General features: G+C 41.1%; 2 protein-coding genes across 2 annotated transcripts; both read right to left on the reverse strand.

The window, feature by feature from the left end:
• Nucleotides 1-266: 266 nt before the first annotated feature.
• LOC146573550 (uncharacterized) lies at nucleotides 267-8,401 on the reverse strand. Its single transcript, XM_085275448.1, has 4 exons — nucleotides 8,348-8,401; nucleotides 1,922-2,029; nucleotides 1,671-1,844; nucleotides 267-1,064 (listed from the first exon to the last, which is right to left on the reverse strand). The coding sequence occupies exons 1-4, from the start codon at nucleotides 8,399-8,401 to the stop codon at nucleotides 432-434; spliced, it is 969 nt and encodes a 322-aa protein (XP_085131574.1). The 3' UTR covers nucleotides 267-431.
• An 8,264-nt stretch (nucleotides 8,402-16,665) lies between these two features.
• Nucleotides 16,666-21,471, reverse strand: LOC146573551 (uncharacterized). The gene is made up of 2 exons (XM_085275483.1): nucleotides 20,520-21,471; nucleotides 16,666-16,696 (listed from the first exon to the last, which is right to left on the reverse strand). The coding sequence occupies exons 1-2, from the start codon at nucleotides 21,419-21,421 to the stop codon at nucleotides 16,666-16,668; spliced, it is 933 nt and encodes a 310-aa protein (XP_085131609.1). The 5' UTR covers nucleotides 21,422-21,471.
• Nucleotides 21,472-22,197: the final 726 nt, after the last annotated feature.

Consider the following 22,197-nt stretch of genomic DNA (forward strand, 5'->3'; position numbering starts at 1 on the left):
TTCTTATATAAAGCAATATAATCAGCATATAAACATTTAAGATGATCAATTTAAAGCTCAACAGTAACTGCTATAAATATTATAACTACACATGTAGTGCTTTTGTTTAAGTAAATTATAGTTGGGATCATAATAAGAAAACGTGTTTTTATTTTCTGTGTACCCTGGGTACAGACCAGTATAAACATGGGATTCTTCCCAATAAATGCTGTCTGATAATGCTTCACATTGCATTAAACACTAGATATGTAAGCAAACAAACAAAAACCCATAGAAGCCAGTTTTAATTATTAAATGTGACAATTACATGGAGATGGAAAGTAAACATGCTTATACACGTCTCTGTGATTACAGAAAATCCACACAGATGCTGTCAGAGCAGAGAATCTTTGATTTATCAGAATGATGAATGCAAATGATTTCATGAAATCTCACTCTTGTTCTGGGTTGTAAAATTCACCTGTCCAGTTAAACCGAATCCTTTGCAACACGGTTCTAAGAACCCTACCAACCTCATCCTCAGCTCTCTGCCTGTTATCCTTTTCAGCTGAGTATTCATCCACATGTGTTTCAACTTCTCTCTCATTTTCAAGCAAATTGCTCAGGCTCTCAGCTTCAGCACAGTTACCATATGGCCACTCTCTGAGGTCTTCTGTGTTCAAGCCAAACAAATTCTTACATGATCTGCAAGGCTTCATTCTGGCACCATCACGGAGACAAAAAGCCTCACACCTGATATTTCCAGGTACTTCAATTGTTCCATCAAAGTAATCTTTCTGGACTGTGTTTGGATAATAGGTCATCACCGCACCAGATACATATTTATGCCATTTGCTAAGACAGGAGGCAGCAATCATAATTTTCCCAGCGTTAGGACCTTTGGTGGACATGGAGACTCCGCAGTACCTTTCTGATTTGTTGGTTTGGGATTTTTGAGAAATGCAGATGGTGGACGAGACGAAAGCTGTTTTTTTATTATTCTCTTCTAAGTCCAAGTCTGTGAGGAGATCTTGCAGACTCTGCTTTATTTGCTCTTCATTCTCTGAGTTATTTTGCAGGACGATCTGAAAACAGTTACAGATCTGGTCAAAGTGTTGCACCTGATTATATAGTTGTTTTTCATAGAAAGTTGATCAACATGTTTGTTTCGCTGCTTGACTTGTTTAACTATGCAGGACCATTGGATGCTTTTGATTTAGACATTTTAAGATAGGGGGTGAAACAAGTCACAAAAATCTATTTAATTTTAAATCAATAAGCAAAAATCCATCTTTGTTCTCACTAATTTATAATTAAATTTGCTAATTGACCTTTTTTTTCTATTTTGCTATGCCGGGCTGTCAAAACACGCTGAATTTAGAGTCTTTGAGCTGACTTAACAGATCCAGCAGCTACACAGTGACAGCATCATATACGCCTTGAAGACTGTAAGCATCTCCAATAATGAGTCTGTTAGACATTATTTAGAACTAACAAATTCTGAAGCAAGTCTCCAGCTCTCCTGCAGTCTCTGTGTTTGGTGGAGAAGTATAGCTAGAAGCATATGTTGAAGTATAAGGTACAGTATGGATTTTCTTTGGATTTCTCAGTAAAAAAGCACTTTGCATTATACTTTCCTAAAAACTGGAAGTTTGTCAGATTGACTGACAATGTGAGAAGAGTTATCTTACCATGTCGAGCACACAGGAGAAGGGACTTCGCCTGGGAAGCTGAGTCGAATACAACTTAAAAGGCCTGGGATATCTTCTCATTAAAGAACCCAAAACAAAAGGATTAGGGAAGATTTCTTCTGGAGAAAAGGGGATGTTGTTGATTTTGCCCAGAAACAACATGCTGTGAAGGATCTGTTGAGTGAAAACATATTTGCTTATTGTTAGTAGTGATAAACAGGACTGTCTTAAAAGTGTCAAAGGTAACACACCTCATCCACCAAGTGTTGACTTCCCGGAGTCATGTAAGAGCCCCGAACCATCCTCTTGGTAATCTTGTAGGCATTAGTTTTGAACCTCCTTTGAGAAATTGTTGTCTTCTAAAATGATAATGATCGAGCAGTTAGGGATTTAAAGACACAGGAGATCTGATAACGTTGGCTACAGCAGAGTCTGCAGACATACCTATTTTGCTCTTGGTCGGCCTATTTTAAACATGAGAGAAAACATAGTTAGTGAAATGTTGATAACATACAATGACTATCATTGGTGGCTGAAAAGATGCCAGGTAACAAGTGAAAAGCTGCTACTTACCATCGCCACAGTCTAAGAATGAAACAGGAAACACTGAGCGAGTTGCCTCCATCTTAAAGCTGTTGATCATGTGATTTAAAGGAAAGCCACACCCAGCTCTTTCCTGGAATTTTACTCGACTGTAGAAAACTGCTCCATTTGCCCCGCCCACCCATGATCTTTAATATCTACCAAAAACAACCTTTTGGTTGTCAGTAACCAGCCGATCGTTGTCGCGATTAAAAAATGACTTTGTGCGGCGGCGTTCCCACCGCGAGCAGAACTCCGGCTCAAAAACCGCTGTTTTTGAACACTTTTATTTACTTGAGCATTTTAATGGGCTTACTTTGAAACAAAGTGCGATTGAATGATTATTGTTATGTGTTGCCTTGAATTCGGCTATGCTGTCTGTTAGACAGCTGTTTTTCTTTATTGTTGTTTTTGTATTGTTTGTAGCGAACGCTACTGGAATGTATAGATTAAGCTACGTAGCCAAGATAATTAATAATTTAACTGTTGTACATTGGTTGATGATGATTTGCATTGTTACATAGGCTTGCAGAAAAATATATTTGTTTACCGGTAAACTGAATCGAACTTGATGTGCTAATGGACGTTTTTCTGACCTACAGGTCAGGTTTTGTTCCCTCCCTTTGAATTGATCTTCTTCATATTGAAGTGGCGAGCCGGTAGGACCATTCTTTGTTTCCCCTCTTTCCCCCACTTAGCCGTCTTTGGATTACGGACATATTTCCCCATTTGTATGAAGCTGGACTCTAAGGAGGAATACCTTAAAAGTGAACTTTAAAAAGAAGAGGACCAAAAAGGACTTTTGCACAGAAAGATCACAGCATTGATTTATTATTTAATTGTGGGCATTTATGTTGTGTGTTGTGTTAATTATTTTGTTCCATTTCCCCTTTCCTCCATTTATTCAATATATTTTTGGTACAAGATATTGCAGTCTTTGGTCTCATCATTCACACCATCTAGGCTCCATAAAGAACTATTTCTTCTGCGCGTCAGTCAGTAAACTCATCCATTGAAATAAACTAGTCCTTAAATAACTTTGAGTTACACAGTGGCAAATGTAATAGAGAAAGACACAGGGCCACCTGAAATCTGTCGTCCTATCTGATTCAAAACCAACATGTAGGAGAATCTGGAATCTTTGATTTTGAGTTAAAAATAAAATATGGGTAAAATGCAGAAATGTTTTTACTAACATGTACTAACAGAGACTTGGAGGAGAGAGACCTAATGTTTAATAATCCACATTTCACTGTTTTACTCTTTGGTTCAGATGTGGATACTGTATTGTTCTTTCTTTGTGACTGTTTATGTTTAAGTTGTTTGTTGCTGGTTTTTAGTTTGTTTTTTGTCTGTTTGGAAGCTGACACAGTCTCTATGGAGATGGGTTTTTGGGGGGGGTAGCAGGAGGAGAGAAGCTGCAGAGAGGCGTGTAAGACTGCAACTCTGCTTCCTGGTCCCAACTCTGGATAGTCATATTTTGGGGGGTTTAATAAACTACTACTCCATGATGTAAAGCTGAAGTATTACACAGCTAGTTTAAATGCTGTAGGCTGCAGCCGCTGCTCTAACACTATAACTGTAACAGGGCTCAGTGCTGCTTCTAACAGTCTGAGCTGCTTCAGGCTTTATTTGTGAGGAGCACAGCAGCTTACAAACACGTGGCTGGGCCTGGACCCAAAGGAGTGTTTGTTAAAGCCTGCAGTGAATCCAGCAGCAGAATGATGGAAATGCAACACAGCAATGATGAAGAGGAGCAGCATTAAAGCCAAAGTCCAGTTCATACAGTTAGGTCCATAAATCAAATAAGGGAAAATAAAATGTTGTTGGATGCACCTGTCTGCAGCCTTAATGCTCTCTGGTCGCTATGGTAACGCGTAAACATTTCTTTCAAAATAAGACACACGACTACAACACGGGAAAAGACCCAGGGAAACGAAGTTAACGATAAAAACCCTGAAAACCATTGTTGGATTTATATTTTATCATTGTCATTTTTATTGGGGAATATCTAACCATATATGCTCAGAGGTGTAGAACCAATTGTGTAATGATAGTAGTCTTTAAAGACTTTGTGTGACTCCAGAGTGTTCTGGCATTCACACCCACGTCCTGGGATCATGGGAGAGGTGCTACCTTCTTATTGTTCTGTGGTAGGATGTCTGTTTTAGTCTAAGTGCCTTTTGTTTAGATGAACTGCTGGACTTCCAGACCAGCAGGTTTAGGGAAGTCGTTTATGGGTCACACTCTGACTCCACACACACACACACACACACACACACACACACACACACTCACACTCACACATACAGACAAACACACTCACACACTCACACACACACACACACACACACATACAGACAAACACACTCACACACACACAGACACAGACACACAGACACACAGAGAGAGAGAGAGAGGGGAGATCATTAATACAAAAGATTGGAGCTGGTTTTGGATTTTCACTTGTTGTTGGCTTTAATATGAACAGTCACATAAAATTCATTCCAGTTTTTTCCTTTGCTTCAATTAAGATGTTTCTTTAAATCTACAACAGCTTCAACAACAACAACAACAACAACAACAACAACAACAACAACAACAACAATCTTTATTTATAGAGCACATTAAAAGCCAGGGGCATGCCAAAGTGCTTTACATAAAACAAAACAATAAAATGATTTACACTAAAACATCGGAGTCATATAAGTGTGGGATTATGTTCACAGGTAAAAACCACTAATAGGAATAAACTATAGCACACAGCTATAGCAGAGTAAAGCTGTACCATCATACACAGTGATAGAAAACATTGACAGCGCAGGACAACGCAAAACAACCAGACACATTAATAGAATAACTCACAAGAAGCGAGGCGAGAATTTAACTAGTAGAAAAAGCAAGTTCAAACAGATATGTTTTAAGCCGTGATTTAAAAGATTGAATGGAATCAGACGCCCGGATGCCAATCGGGAGATTGTTCCACAGCTCAGGTGCAGCTAGAGCGAACGCTCGATCACCTCTAGACTTCAAACGAGATCTGGGCTGAACCAACAATGACTGTGAGGAAGATCTTAAGGCCCTCGTAGGAAGATATGATTTTAAGAGTTCCTTAAGATAACTTGGCCCTGTGTTATTAGTAATTTTAAAAGTAAACAACAGAATTTTAAATTGAATACGAAATTTCACAGGCAACCAGTGCAGATCAGCAAGGACGGGAGTGATGTGAGCAAACTTCTTAGTTTTAGTTAGAATGCGTGCAGCGGCATTCTGGACTGTCTGTAATCTATGTAAAAGGGTAGAGTGGAGACCATAATAAAGTGAATTACAGTAATCTAGTCTTGACGTTACAAAGGCATGGATGAGCTTTTCCAGGTCATTGTGCGGGATGTAGTGTTTGGCCCTGGAAATAAGGCGAAGTTGGTAAAAACTGGATCTGACGACAGCAGACACTTGTTTATCAAGTTTAAATGAACTGTCAAGTAGCACACCCAAATTCCTAACAGTGTCAGGGAAAGAACTAGTGAGAAATCCAAAAGCAATCCAAAAGCATCATGAAGTTTGGCACGAAGAGCGTCACTGCCAAAGATCATAATTTCAGTTTTCTTATCGTTAAGGATAAGAAAATTTGCCAGAAGCCATTGCTTGACCTCACACATGCACTCTCGAAAGTTACTCACGGACATAGCTAGATCATCATTCAGCTCAAAATAGATCTGGATGTCATCGGCATAATAGTGAAAGGCAATGTGGTGTTTCTCAAAAATGACACTTAAAGGAAGCATATACAGTGAGAACAGGGTAGGGCCTAGCACAGATCCCTGGGGGACACCACAGCAAACAGGTACAGCGGAGGAGGAGGAGGTGGCCAAGTGAACCGATAGTATGTTATGGTCAACCATGTCAAATGCCGATGAAAGATCCAATAGCACTAGGACAGAGGGGCGTCCATTGTCAGCCATTAGTAAAAGGTCATTAAAAACTCGGAGCAGTGCTGATTCAGTGCTGTGGTGTTGTTTAAAGGCCGATTGATATTTATCATTAATGTTATTCTCATCCAGGTAGGTCTGAAGTTGAAGCAGAACCACCTTCTCAAGAATTTTAGCCACGAAGGGAAGTTTGGAAATCGGCCTATAATTGGCATAATCATTTTGATCGAGGTTACTTTTTTTAAGAACAGGTTGGATTATAGCATGTTTAAGAGCTGATGGTACATAGCCGGACAGCAAGGAAGAGTTCAATATGGACAATAGACAAGGTCCAATTGCACTAAAACAGTCCTTGACTATACGGGATGGAAGAACATCATGTACAAGATTAGTATTGTTCAGTTTTTCAATTAGATGCTTCAGAGTAGAGAGAGAAACAGGTTCAAATTGACAAAAAGTAGTAGAACAATCAGGGGTGGGCATACGGTCGGTCACCAAAGGAAGGGTAGATTTAAGAGATGCGACTTTATCCAAAAAATAACTTGAAAATTTTTCACAAAGGCCCGGGGAGCACGACAGAGGCATAGAGGGGCAGGGGTTGACCACAGAGTTGAAAATTTTGAATAAAATTCGAGGGTTGTTTCCATTGGTGGTGATAATTTTAGATAGGAAAGCTGCTTTAGCCGTTCTGGCAGCTGATTGAAACTTCGAGCGGCTAATGCATAAAATGTCATATGATGACTGGAGATTATCCTTTCTCCACCTCCTCTCATCCCGCCGACACATACGTCGTAAGGCGCGAACAGAATCATTTAACCAACATTGTGAGTAGGTTCTGGGGCGTTTCATTCTGATCGGTGCTACAATGTCAAGGATAGAGGAACATGTAGTTAATAGAGTATTGGCGAAATTCTCAAGCGTATGTGGAGTAAGACAGTCTGACGTAGTAAATGAAAAGTTCACAAAAGAATTAGAAAATTTCAACAGAGTATCAGCATTCACAGTACGCGTAGGACAAAGAGGAGCCTCAAAGCGTGATCCGGTGTTGCCAAGGTCAAGATCGAAAATAACCGGAGAATGGTCGGAAAGTCCAGTGTTTCTAATTTCCTTAATACATATATCCACATCGTATGAAAAAACCAAATCAAGGGTGTGGCCCTTAACATGGGTAGGCTCATTCACCCACTGGGTAAGATTAAAAGAAGCAGTTAGTGCTAGAAAATCGTTAGCCAATTGGTCATCCATACAACAGACATGAATGTTAAAATCACCAGAAATAATAACAGAACCATATTTAAAAAGAATGGATCCCAAGAAGTCAGCAAATTCAGAAATAAACATCTTGTGGTATTTAGGCGGACGATAAACCACAACACACAGAGTAGTCCGAGGGCCAGTCAATTCCAATAACTGAGCTTCAAAGCTAGAATAGGTTGGGGAGGGTAGCAGCCGTGCTTCATGTTTGTTTTTAAAAACCGAGGCTAGGCCACCACCTCTACCGGTGAGCCTTGGTGAGCTAAAGAAGGCACAGTCAGGAGGGAGAAGCTCAGAAAAGGGGATAAACTCACCCGGAGAAGTCCATGTCTCCGTCAGAAATAGAACATCCAGTCCCGTGGTGAGGAAAAAGTCATTTAAGAGAAAGGCCTTATTTGAAAGAGACCTAACATTAAATAAAGCCATCCGAGTCCGAGGAGCTAGGTCATTAGCGGTAGCCCGTCGCAGGGTGTTTAGACCAATCCAAGACCAAGCAGAGTGATAAGCCACTGGGCAGGTAGGATAGGTTTGAGGGCCAACAGGGCATATCCAACGATGACTTAACAATTTAGCCGCAAAGCGGCTCCTGGAGTAGAAGATAAATCGTGACAGCTCACGACTTGTAGAGGGGTAATCCATAGCCATGGCTCTAATATGAGCCTTGACGCGAACGCGGGCACCACTCCTTCTACCCCGTTTCCTGAAGCGTTTCCTACGCAGAAAGGGAAAAGGTAAGTAGGTCGTTTTGGTGGAAGAGACGGGCGGCAGGGGAGTGGCACCACCCATGGTCCCATAACTGTCCAGTCGTTGAGGACAGGAGAACCGGAGATTCAGGAGCGTGTCTCTATCATAAGTTATTAGCGTACAATCGCCTAGAGAACATAAAACCAAGGATAAAATAACAAAGAGTACTACGCCGAGGCGCAGTCGAGGTCGCAGACGGTCAGCCATGCACACCGGCGCCATCTTGAAGCGAAATACAACCACGTTTTTTTCCTTTTCAAAGAGTTTACTGACATAGTAAGGAAGTAGCTAGGGACCTCAGTAAGTATGAGCAACAATAGCTCAGGGACAGTTTCTCCAATAAAGAGGATTTCATCATCTGCTGTTCGTCAAAAAGTGGCGTATTAAAAACAATTCAGCAGCCCCTCAGAGTGCGGATACAAACTGTTTTCAGCTGTAGAGGTAGAGGTACGCTTCATGTACTTATCAACATACAGTTCAGAGGCTTGCATTAGAGGGCTTTGGTGCACGGTTATACCATTGTGAATTTAGCTATATGAACATGCTCAAGAGTCTATCATATGTTTGACATGCAACTAAAAATTCAAAAATATATTTTTAAATCAGTAACTTTGCAAATCTAGAGGAAATGTTTTCGGACAACATATGTGTCACATTTTAAACAGGGTTTGAATAATCAGCGCTGACATACAGACATTTATGCCCTGGGTATAACAGACATGCTTACCTTGTGAAAGGCCCTCGGATTTCTTGGAGCAGAGAAACACTCTGTATTGTTGCTTTTCTCTATTGTATAAGCAGCGCCCGACTGTCAGAAACGCTCTGTACAGGTAGCAAAGTCGGCTCAATGCACATCCAGGAATTAAACTCTTATGAACAGCTATGAATTCTACCTCTCTGCTGATGTGTTCCAAACAAACGATGTTTTCTACATGGCAAAATTGTGTGCTAACTACCTCACACCGCTGTGTCTGGGATCTGAAAAAATAAACAGTTACAACGATATACCTTGCGGCAGTTGTGAAGTGCTGAGCAAAATACTGTGTGTCTGATGGGGTGTTTTTATATAGGTGGACTTGGTTTCAGTTGGGCTCTGACATGCAGATATAAAGAGCAGGTTGCAAAGAGAAAGGTGGAAAAACTATGGAGGTTCGGTTAGTCAGTAGGAGGTGTAATTGTCAGCCTGCAGAGATAAAGGTGTGGGGTATAAGAAGATGTGAAAAACCTTTGGAGGTTCAGTTGGACATGGTTTCAGTTGACCTCTGACATGATAAGATAAGATAATGGAACTGTGTCAATGGAAAACTGTACTGAGTAGTCAGTCTAAGCTTTTAGTGATATAAGTTTATTGATGATAGAATACTGCATGATGACCTTTTCCTTGTTTAGAACTGATTGTTCTTTATGAAACGTGTTCTGATATTTGTATCTGAAGCTTTCCACAGCGATAGTAAGAAGCTGAACAAGCAGTTCTGACCTCGCACACACACACACACACACACACACACACACACACACACACACACGCACACACACACACACACATGCTCATGTTACTGAACAAATGTATTACAGTTTTTTACAGACGCTAGGACACATTTCCCAATACTTAGGTCACGTTTGTAAAACTCCTCACACAGTGAGCACAACAGAAGTCTATGTGGGCTAAACTGAGGATCAGTTATCATTGTTTTGGCACAAAATGCATTCAATGACTACATCTCTCAAATTTCATGAATTATCTTCTCACTCAGACACAACAACTGCCAAAAATCTTTGTACGTACAGGACATTTTGCATGTGCTTACATACTGTTTTCAAAAATGTTAAACTCATGGTCAAAACAATAACACAATGCAAAACTTGAAAAGACAGCAAAATCCAACAGCAATATTTTATTGAAACATATTTTAAATCTAAAAATGCAGTTTAACCAGCCACAGCTGATTCTCATTGTAGATGAACATCTACACAGGTGTTACTCCTTCAATTGTTCAACTCCTTCAGTTCTGGCAGCCAGAAGATTCTTTCCTAGGTGTGTTGCCCTAGATGACATAAGATGTGATGTGGATGAGAACCTGTGGCCAAATGGAGGAGACCGAGTAGATTAGCATTACTATTGTATGTGTATCAGTGGATGGTGTGTATACAAATTCTTGTATTTTGGGATTACTTAGTGCAAAAAAATAAAAATACATAAACAAATATTAACGAATTCTGCATGATGTCTGATTCATTCCAGTAACATATATTGAAATTATAAACAGAGATGTGTCCTTGTTTTACACAAGGAAACACTGTGTAATGCTACATGTTGTTAGTGTTTTTAGGTCATTGTTTTGTGGGTGACAAAGTGTGTTTGTCGGCTGTCAACCTTTGCTAGTGTTCTGGAAGAATGAGTTTATTTGAGACCTGAATGAAGTGTTTTGGTAGTTGTAGTGCATTTTGAATGTGAAATGAACTGCTTTGCCAAGCTGACGGTCAGTTAGGAGAATTGTGTGAAGAGTTTTGCAAAAGTGGCCTAAGTATTGAGAAATGTGTCCTAGCGTCTGTAAAAAACTGTAATTCCTGTTGTATAAATAAAGAAAGCAGACGGTGACAGAGCACAAGTCCGTGAGTGTCTCTTACGTGTAGGAGTGCTCTGTCACTTGTCCTCGCGAGTAAAGACGACTGCAGTGTTTGTGTTTTCTAACTCAAGTGTCTCAGCTGAAGAACTGCGGGGTGATTTAAAGAAATGTCAAACTGTTTGTAATTTAAAAATGTGGAAACTATGGAACTACAGTTGGGATGTGTGCTGGGATGCTCTTGATAAAGAGAGCCTCTTTTATTGTTTTATGACTTGTTTTGCTGACTGTTGGGGGCCTAACTGTAACCCACTCTGTCTAACTGTTGCAGAGTTAAGAATCTGTAGTTTTTAGAAGTAACACAAGAAAAGTTTATTTCTAAAGGAATACCTGCTGTTGTTTGTGGTGATCTATTTAAAACTATTAGCCTCTGTGTCTTTTCGAGCGCTAAAGAAAAAAAGTAAAATGCTCCTAAAGTAGTTAAATCATCCATGTGTAATCAGCAAGTCTTACTGTTGCAGTGTATTTGTGCCTAGTAGATAATTATATGGCTAGTTGCATTAAAGGAGCATTGGGGTTGATACAGTGCTAGTGTGGCTAGGTGTGAATATGTGCTTTTAGAAGTATCACAGTTTATTTCTAAAGGGATACATGTTGTTTGTGCTATTCTGTTTGAAAACTATTTGCTCCTAAATAGCACTAAAGGCAGCACGGTGGCACGGTGGTTAGCACTGTTGCCGCACAGCAAGAAGGTCCTGAGTTCAATTCCACCATCAGGCCGGGGTCTTTCTGTGTGGAGTTTGCATGTTCTCCCCGTGTTTGTGTTCCCTCCGGGTACTCCAGCTTCCTCCCACCGTCCAAAGACATGCAGCTTGTGGGGATAGGTTAATTGATTAATCCAAATTGCCCATAGGTTTGAATGTGAGTGTGAATGGTTGTCTGTCCCTGTGTGTTGGCCCTGCGACAGACTGGCGACCTGTCCAGGGTGTACCCCGCCTCTTGCCCTATGACAGCTGGGATAGGCTCCAGCGACCCTAAGAAGGACAAGCGGAAGCAAATGGATGGATAGCACTAAAGAAAAAGCAAAATGCTCCTAACTAGTTAAAATACCCCTAAACTAGTTAAATTAAATCATCTATGTCTAAATAACAGAGCTCTGAGACCTATACAATCCTTTAAAAAGAGTTTAATTAAAACACATAATGGTTTCGTTAAATAAAACGCTATTAAACACATGTAAACTCATATGACCCCTGAACCCACATGCACGAGCAAAAAGTCCGTTCACACGCACATGCACTCACATGAACGCGGGGGGGGGGGAAAGAGGAAGTGGGGGCAGGGGCAAAAAAAGTATAGGTATATTACTACTCTTGCTGCTGCAATTGCAAATGACGGAAACAGGGAGCCTAGTGTCCCAGTGCTAGGTATCACTGCTGCTTTTGTGATGTAAATGTAGAGAGACTGGCAACTTGTTGATAGAAGCTTGCTGCTGCATTTGCAAATGAGGGATAAAGAGAGAACCTGGTAGCTTGGTGCCAAAGAGGTTTACCACTGCTTTTCAATAATGGATGTACAGAAACTGGCAACATGTTGGAAGAAGCTTGCTGCTGTGATTACGAATGATGGCTATAGAAGGAACCAACTTGAAGGATTCTCCACTGCCTTTCCAATGATGGATGGACAGGAACTGGCAACTCAGGGCTAAGAAGCTTATCGCTGCAGTTTGCAAATGGCAGATATAGCAAGAACCTGACACCCCAGTGCTAGAAGGGTTTCCCGCTGCTTGCAATGATAGATGCAGAGAAACTGGCAGTTCAGTAGTATGGAAGCTAGATGCTGCTTTGCAAATGGGGGATGAAGGAAAACCTGGCAACCCAGTGCCTTCTTTATTTATTTATTTTCTCTATGCTGAGAAACTGGCAAATCAGTGCCAACGTTTGCTGCAGAGTTTAGCAGAGGAGGGATGAGAGGCTGGGAACCTGGCAACTCTGTACCGAGGTTTCCTGCAGAATTTTGCGAAGCAGGGAAGAGTGGCTGGGAACCTGGCAACTTGGTGCAACATTTGCTGTGGAGTTTAGCAGAAGCGGAATGTGTGGCTGAGAACCTGGCAACCAGGTGCTGACGTATGCTGCAGAGGAGGGATGAGAGGCTGGGAACCAGGCAACTCGGTGCCGAAGCATGCTGCATTTGCTACAGAGGGATGGAGTAGCGGCAACTCAGTGCCTTTTTAAAAAAAAAAAAAAACTATGCTGAGAAACTGGCAACACAATGGTCGAAAAGCTTGCTGCTTCTGCTTTTGCGAATGAGGGATAAAACAACCTGGCAACCCGGTGCCGACGTTTGCTGCAGAGTTTAGCCAGGAAGAGATGAGAGCCTGGGAACCTGGCAACTCTGTCCCGAAGCATGCTGCAGAATTTGCGAAGGAGGGATGAGAGGCTGGGAACCTGGCAAATCGGTGCCGAAGCACACTGCGTTTTCCTGTGGAGGGAAGGAGAACTGGCAACTCTGTGCATTTTTTTTGGGTTTTTACTGAGAAACTGACAGTTCAGTGGTAGGAAGCTTGCTGCTGAATAACCTGGCGTCCCAGTGCAAACTTGCTTGAGCATTTAGCAAAAGGAAGGATGGAAAACATCACAGTAAAATCATGTTACTCCTGAGAGATAAGCTGTGTTTAAAGGTATTCGCCGAGAATGGACCCTGTTTGCACGTAAACGAGAATGAACAGCTTGCAGAACTGGGGGAACCTATAGAGATGACGACGGGAAGAAGCATGTTTGGAGGCCCTGCTCCTGAAATTTCAATACATAATCTTCAATTAAAACAGAATCTAACATAAATATTATTGTCCCTAGAAATGGCTCGAATCCCAAGATCACAGAGTAGCAAAATCTGTACTTTAAAATAAGCTCTTCCTGTTTCATTGGAGCAGTAAAGTAACACAACACCATAAATCACTTTTTGACACAAAGTCACTCTCACGACATTATGAGGGTGTAGGTGTTAATACGTTAATAATAATGCAGTGTGCAGTCCAACACCCCCACATCAGTGGCTCAGTCTTATTGGTATATGTACATTTGTATTTGCCTTTCACTGTGTACGACAAACAGCGGTGCATGGGAGCAGCTACAAAGTTTACTTGTGTGTAATGCTTTTAATGGTGATTACAGTAACAGGCGGTGCTGTGAGGGATGCTAGAAACATGTTGTTTGTGCTATCTGAGCTCACCAAGTCAGTGTGTGTAGACACTCTTAATCTGGGGCCTGTGTGGGCTGTTGTGTGTTGCATATAACCAGAGATGGGCAGTAACGGGTTACTTGTTAATTAGATTACTGTTACTGTCACGTAAGCACGCTGCGTTACTGCGTTACTAAAACCGTGATTTTTTTTGCGTCTTGACAGTGACGTAAGCGAGTGCGACGTTTGTGACAACAGCTGTGTGCAGATCAACAATGGATCACATATCGAGTGCAGGAGAGAGTATGAGCGTGCAGCGTTTAAAGCGTGGAAGTACTGACCTTACTTTGAGTTTGATTCCATAAAAAGTGACAAAAACATTAATGTCCGTTGCTCACTGCGTGGGAAGAAAACTTCTTTTTACAGCGAAAAAACCCCTAAACGTCCGAGCAAGCACCAAATACGGGAATGTGACATTCACAGAGAAGCTGCCGTATCCCTCCACTGACCGCTACGACACACCTGCACCAGGGCAAACCTTTGCCTGCCCCACTCCTGCTATACAGGTGAAAATAGAGCAACAGGACCGCTGAGTCTTTGACTTTATTTATCTTCTGCTGTGTTTTACTTGCATTTATTTGAAAGACTGAGTATAAACACAAAAAACTATTTTATTTTATGTGCTGGAATGTGCAGAAAATAGATTTAAATTTCTTCCAGTCAGAGAATGCTGCAGATAATTAAATGTTTGCTTGATGCATAAAGTTAAAAGATTAAAACTAATAAAACAAGTTTTAAAAAGAGACTTTTCCATTTGATTACATTTGGTATGATGGATTATGCAGAAAAAGTAGAATTGGGCTGAAAGATCTATCGCTTTATCACCTATTCAGGGGATAAATCATGTTGTAAAAAGTAACTGTAGTGGCAATTCCTTTACTTTTGAAAGATCAAATGTCCCACAACTTAAAGTCCACAAGCCACTGCTGCATTGAGGTAATATTTCGTACGCAGGCAAAAGAAGTCCATTGTCCAAACATTTTTGTTGAGAGTTTTGGTTTATTTATCCATCTTGGCAAGCAATAACAAGATCCTTCCTGCTGCTTCTCCTGCTCTGGTAAAAAACCATAGGCCCACCCCAATGCATGCTGGTCCTATACCAGTCTCTTTATTTATAGAAACAAAATGGCCCTACAGCTTTTACTGACTAATTTAACAAAATAACAACAAACAAACAAATCATTTAAAACAAAATATTAACCGACAAATAAACCCCAAAATATAAGTAAACTAACAAACTTTAACTAATTTCAAAAATAAGAACAAAAACAAAAATAAAGAACAAATAGCTCCAACACTCCGGCCCCTAATTGTGCATACAATCACAATTACTTTAAAGTCCCAAAAGGAGGAGCTATTCCCTTAAACAAATCCTTAATTTTCATTGAGGATTTTCTTCACGATGAGGCTTCCAGTAGCAGAATAAGTTTTGTCACTGGCCTTTCCAAAACACTGGTCCTTGTTTGTAGTCTCACAGAACGCACCAAGCCTTTTGCATCCTGGTTTACATTTAAGACTTTCGCCATCATCCATGATCCTCTTGGAGCTGTAGCGTCTGCAATTAAAACAACATCTCCAGGTATAAGACATCTTTTAGTCCTCATCCATTTTTGTCTTTCTTGCATCAGAGGTAGGTACTCAGAAAGCCATCTCTTCCAGAACAACTCTGCCATGTACTGTACCTGTTTCCACCTTTTCCTGACATGCAGATCACTTGGATGAAACAGTCCTGGTGGAAAAACTGGTTTATTTTTCAGCAACAACAAGTGATTGGGTGTCAGTGCTTCAAGATCATTTGAGTCATCTGAAACTTTAGTAATGGGTCTGTCGTTCATTATAGCTTCAACCTCACAGAAGACTGTGTGGAGTCCTTCATCATCCAGAACTTGCTCCTTAAGAACTGAGGCTAAAATATTCTTTATTGAACGAATGAGACGCTCCCACACACCACCCTGGTGAGAAGCTGCTGGGATGTTGAAGTTCCATTTCATGCCATCCTGAACAAAAGCCTTTTGAATTTTGGCATGGTCCAGCTCAGTCAAACTTTCTTTCAACTCTCGATTCGCCCCAACAAAATTTGTAGCATTATCAGATCTGATGGTCGAAACTGGGCCTCGTCTACAGATGAACCTCCTCACAGCATTTATACAAGAGTCTGTATCAAGTGTACATGCAATCTCCAGATGTACTGCACGACTGGTGAAACAAGTAAAAAGAACTCCATACCTTTTAAGGAGACTTCGTCCTCTTTTAACACTTATAGGTCCAAAATAGTCCACTCCAACATTTGTGAATGGGGCTATGTCTGGCAGGACTCTCTCTTCAGGCAGATCCGCCATCTTTTGTTCAACAAACTTTCCTCTGTTGCGTCTACATGTGACACAACGAGAGATGATTTTTCTGGCAGCAGAATTTGCATTTAGTATCCAGTAATTTTGTCTTAGTTTTGACAGCATGTGTGCTCTTCCTGCATGTCCCAACCTTTGATGGATATGGCGTAAAATCAGTGTTGACACATGCATATCTTTTGTCAAAATTACAGGATGCTTTAATTCCATAGGCATGGCTGCTTTATTCAATCGGCCACCCACTCTGAGGATTCCTGCATCCAACACTGGATCAAGTTTGTAGAGACAACTTCTCTTGGAGACTCCTTTAAGGCCATTGCAGATTAAAGCCATTTCAGTCGTAAATTTCTGTTGTTGTGCATATTGAAGAATAGCTTGTTCTGCCTTTGCCAAGTCTTCTGGAGTCAGATTTCCTTTCTTCAAAGTGATCTTAAATCTTTCCATTCTTATCTCCACTTCTTTCTGACCTTCCGGATCATTCTTATTCAAACCTGCAGCAAGCAACTCTTTCCTCTTCTGTGCCAACAACACCAAGACCTCTTTCATCTTTAAAAGCCAGGCTACAGAGATTTTAAGTTTTGCCCAAGATGAGAAGTAGATGATAAAATAGCTGGTAGGATTTTGTAATTCCCTCACAATGGCATTCATTGTCAGGTCCCTTTTGACCTCTGGGTCATCTGCAGAAATTACACTGTACTCCACATCCAGTTTAGGCCATTCCTTTTCTGACTCATAGAGAAATTCTGGCCCTTTTATCCATCTCCTACATTTGAGGAGATCCCCAGCTCTCATGCCTCTGGACGCATCATCTGCAGGATTCTCCTTAGAAGAAACGTATCTCCACTGATTCACATCTGTTGCTTCTTGAATGACAGCAATTCTGTTTGCAACAAAAGTATTGAATCTTCAGGTTTCATTGGAGATGTATTTCAGTACTGTTGTACTATCAGTCCAAAAAACTGATTTTTCCAACCTGACTTGCAGCTCCTTTTGCAGAAGCCTGTCCACCCGAACTGCAAGAACTGCAGCCGTCAATTCCAACCTGGGAATTGTAGTTTGCTTGAGAGGAGCAACTCTAGCCTTTCCCAGGATAAAAGCAACATGCGTGACGTTATTCTTTTCCAACTTTAAATATGACACCGTTCCATACCCATCTTGACTTGCATCAGAAAATGATGAAGTTGTGCCCTATCTGGTCTTCCAAAGCAATTTGGTTTAATGCAACGTTCCACTTTAAACTTTGAAATCAGCTGGAGATCCTCCAGCCAATCACGCCACCGCTGGGAAAGAGAGTGGGGAATAACTTCATCCCACTTCAATCTTTGTCGGCAAAGCTCTTGTAGCAACAGTTTAGCTGGCATACTGAAGGGAGACAAGATTCCCAAAGGATCATACAGTGAGCTGACCACAGACAAAATGCCCCTTCTGGTTGTTGGACGGTCCTGCAGGGAGGTTCTGAACTGGAACTTGTCTGTTACTATGCACCACTGTAAACTCAGTGCTCTCTCAACTGGAAGTTGATCTGTGTCCAAATCCAGATCCTTAATTTCCTTTGCTCTTCTTTCCTCTGGGATGGACATGAGCACTGTGCGACTGTTGCTGATCCATTTTGAAAGCTTAAATCCTCCTTTAGCGCAGATATCTGTCAGCCTCTTCACCATGTGCACTGCCTCCTCTTCTGAAGCAGATTTCAAACAATCATCCACATAAAAGTTTCTTTTGACTGTATCAACCACTTCAGCTGGAAACTGTTGTGCATTATCATCTGCAGTTCTCTGTAGAGCATAATTTGCACAGCTTGGCGAAGATACAGCTCCAAACAAATGCACTTTCATCCTGCATTCCTGTACAGATCTTGAAGTGTCGCCATGTTGCCACCACAGGAAACGGAGAAAGTTGACATGTTTTTCTGAGACGTGCACTTGGTGAAACATGGAATCAATGTCCGCCATTAATGCAACAGGCTCTTGTCTAAATCTGATCAGAACTCCAACCAGCGAGTTTGTGAGATCAGGTCCCTGTAGAAGCTGACTGTTCAATGATGCTCCTTTATAAGTTGTTCCACAGTCCAATACAACTCTTAATTTGCCCTTTGTGGGATGATACACTCCATGATGAGGGAGGTACCACACCTTTCCATCATCTTTGTGCAACTCATCTACAGGCACAAACTCGGCATATCCTCGTTCAAGCATGTTGTTTACACATTCAGTGTATTCATCCTTATAATGAGCATCCTTTTCGAATCTCCGTCTGAGACTCTGGAGACGCTGCTCCGCGACACAGAGGTTATTTGGCAAACTGGAACCTTCTCTCCTGAAAGGCAAATCCATGTGATAATGATTTCCAATAAGCTTTATTGAACTACTAACAATATCCATGAAACACAGATCCTCTCTAGACATTTCAGTCTGCTCCTCTGATGATCTTTCATTAAAATCATGATTGTACTGTTTAATCAACATTTCTTCAAGACGCTCAACAGAAATCCTATTGGCTGTTACAGCAGTGCAGTTGGTTTTATTTCCACTGTTACTTCCAGTGCGCAGGGGACCATTTATGACCCAGCCAACTTTTGTTTTTACAGCATAAGGTCCACCTCCCACACTGTTTATCACCTTCCATGGCTCCAAAACATTGGAACCATCAGTGCCTATCAGTAGCTCCACGTCTGCATTAACGTTGTACAGTTTAACAGGTTTAAGATGAGGCCACTGATCGATGTCGCTTTGCTGGGGAATATTAACTGTAGAAACTGGCATAGTCTTTTGAGTCAAAACATCTGGCAATGGCATGAAATCATTTGCTTCCAAACCAGACAGAACTTGTGTACTAACAATCTTATCTTGACTCATTGTTCTCAAAAAGATATTGGTCTTTTTACCTTTTACATTCAGTCTTTTTGCCAGAGTTTCTGTACAGAATGTACCTGAACTTCCAGGATCCAAAAACGCATAGGTTTGCACAATTTTATTGCTCTTTTGGCTCTTAACTTGAACTGGAACTATAGAAAAAATTGCATCAACTTCATGACCAGCCCCAATATACCCACATGTCTGAGTAGTTGCAGTTGAAAAGTTGACATTAGAGTTTGTCCTCTGTTGAGTTTGTTCCGAAGACGCACCTGGATCCTTTCGCTCTATATGAAGAACCCCTGGGTGCCTTTGGTGACACACGTCGCAATCCAAACGACTCCTACAGTCTTTGCTTGTGTGACCAACTTTTAAACAACCAAAACAAATTCCCCTTTCCTTGATAAAAGTCAACTTATCCTGATGCGTTTTAGCTTTAAACTGCTTACAATTCTCTAGTAAATGGTTGCTGTGTGAACAAAACAAACAACTATGCAGAACGGCGGAAGTTGTTCTGCTTCCAGTTGATTGAGCTTTGATTCCTGGCACTGTACTGACATTAGTGGCAAAACTACTTCCTTTTCTCCTTTGCTTGGTAGAACTTGAAGCTTTAAAGCTGCTTCCAGATTGTGAGTCTTGGATGTTGCCAAACACTGGATCTGATGCTACTTGTACCTGTTTTATTATAAAGGCAACCAGATCAGTGAATACTGCTCTGTAACCATTTTGTTCCTGCAGTTCATAGGCAACAACTCTCCATCTTTCTCTCAATTTGTATGGAAGCTTCATAACAACCATTCTCATATTTGAGGGCAAATCCAACTCCTTCATATAAACAACTTGCTGTGTTAGATTCAAACATCCTTGAAGAAAAAGAGAGAATGACTGTAGACCTTTCACATCCTCACTTTTAATAGGTACCCAACTCACAATCCTCTCCATATATGCAGAGGCAATTTTATTTTCGTTCCCAAAATGTTCTTCAAGAAGATCTTTAGCTGTGGAATAGCCCTGCTCAGGAGGTAAGTGCTGACAACTATGCACCAAATCCCTAGGCTGCCCCCTAGTGAACTGCTCTAAAAAATGCAAACAGTCGCTCCAGTTATCAGTTTTAGCTTCCACTCCATTTTCAAAGGCATTCATAAATGATCTGTACTGTAAAGGGTCTCCATCAAACACAGGGATGTTTCTGGCGGGGAGGACAGAAGATAAGTTTTGTTTTACAAGCAAAGTAGTGATGTCATTTTGTTTTTGCATAATATTTACAATCTCCTTCGTGCAGTTCCCAGTCAAAGTAGGAGACTGAGGCTGTGTTTGCTGCGTCACTTGAGCTGAATCATCAACCTGATGTTGGGTTTGACTTTGTCTAGGTACGATTACTTGTGATTCAGATGCAGAATTTATACCAGAGTAATCTCTTGATGTTGGAACAAATGTATCGGCACAAGGATTTAAACTAGGCGCTTCTTGTACGTGCCCTCTTTCAAAATAAGAGTTCATTCCATCAGAATGCTCAGAGCTACAAACTGAATTTATTTTTAAGACACGAAGCTTTGCATTAGTGGCTGCCAGCTCTGTTTCCAAGGATAATGTCTCCTTTTCTTTTCTCAGTTTTTCCTCTTGCGCTTCGATAGAATGCTTTTTCTTTAATGCAGCGAGTCGCTCCATGAGCGCTGCCTTGTCAGCCGCAGCTTTAATGCATGCGGAAGATGTTGATGAAATTCGACTTTGCTGTGACAAGGTTTTTGAAGGTGGCTTTACACTTGAGATATTAGAGACACTGTCTTCAGGTTTTATTTCATCCAAACTTTCAACAGCTTTATCATTACGAACAGTATTGCTTTGTTCAGTATACGGCTCGCCCGCCTCCTGCAACCAAACCTTTACTTTGTCCATAAAAACAGAGAATGCTGTCACCTTCGACTGAAAATGTGCATTTTGCCTTTTCACTTCATCTTCTGGCAGTGGCAAACTTAAAAAGGATTCTTGCAAAGCGTTTGCATCTTGATAGCATTTAATAAACTTCCCAAATTCAGAAGACACTTCCTTAACGTTCTCATGTGAGGTCATTAAAGCGGAAATTTTCCCCATGTACTTAGATGCTTGCTTACACATTGAACTGCGCTTTTCTTGGCATGTCTTTATATACAAATCCAAACCTTTTGGCGTAAATTTAACGCTTCTTTTCTCTGCTTGCATCTCAGTGTCATCCTCTCGTTTACTCTTAATATCCGACATTTTTATTGTCCTCTTGGATTATTTCAAACTTTATAAAGATGCACAGCACACTGAGAGTCCATAGCCTAAAGTACAAACATGACATCCATTTACCTGCCTTTTGCAGCGGACAAACATTTCCACAGAGGGCGTTGGCATGTTTCAATTAGCGATCCAATTTTGCACCAATTTAGTACGTCAAAACTCAGTTCATCAGTCTTTGTAGTGAAATTATGTCTTTAAACTCCAATAGTTTCACCGTTTTCCTTTACGGTTTAAACAATATTATCACTCACCAGCTTTGATGAACGAGTGACATGTTGATCCAGGCCTCAACATCAAATCCGTCTGGATTACTCACCAGACGATCCAATAACTTTTATTCGAGTTCGACGGTGATCCTTGAAATCCTTATATCCATTAATGAAGGATTATTCCTTTGTCCACGGGAAGGTTTTTTACTTTATGTAGTGGCTTACTTTTGTAAGATCAAACGTCCCACAACTTAAAGTCCACAAGCCACTGCTGCATTGAGGTAATATTTCGTACGCAGGCAAAAGAAGTCCATTGTCCAAACATTTTTGTTGAGAGTTTTGGTCTTGGTGCTGGACCAAGGCCAGGAAGATGGTGAAGGACCTCAGCCATCCCAACAACAGACTGTTCTCTCTGTTGAGGTCAGGAAAGCGATTCCGCTCCCTGAAGACCAACACAGAGAGACTGAGGAGGAGCTTCTTCCCGCAGGCGATACGGTCTCTCAATCACACCACCACACAGTACTGACCCACACATATGGTTCT

The sequence above is a fragment of the Mchenga conophoros genome, linkage group LG5, assembly GCF_057382185.1.
Source record: "Mchenga conophoros isolate Kocher_MC1m ecotype Shallow Benthic linkage group LG5, M_conophoros_male_GT1.1, whole genome shotgun sequence".
In the NCBI taxonomy this organism is placed as follows: Eukaryota; Metazoa; Chordata; class Actinopteri; order Cichliformes; family Cichlidae; genus Mchenga; species Mchenga conophoros.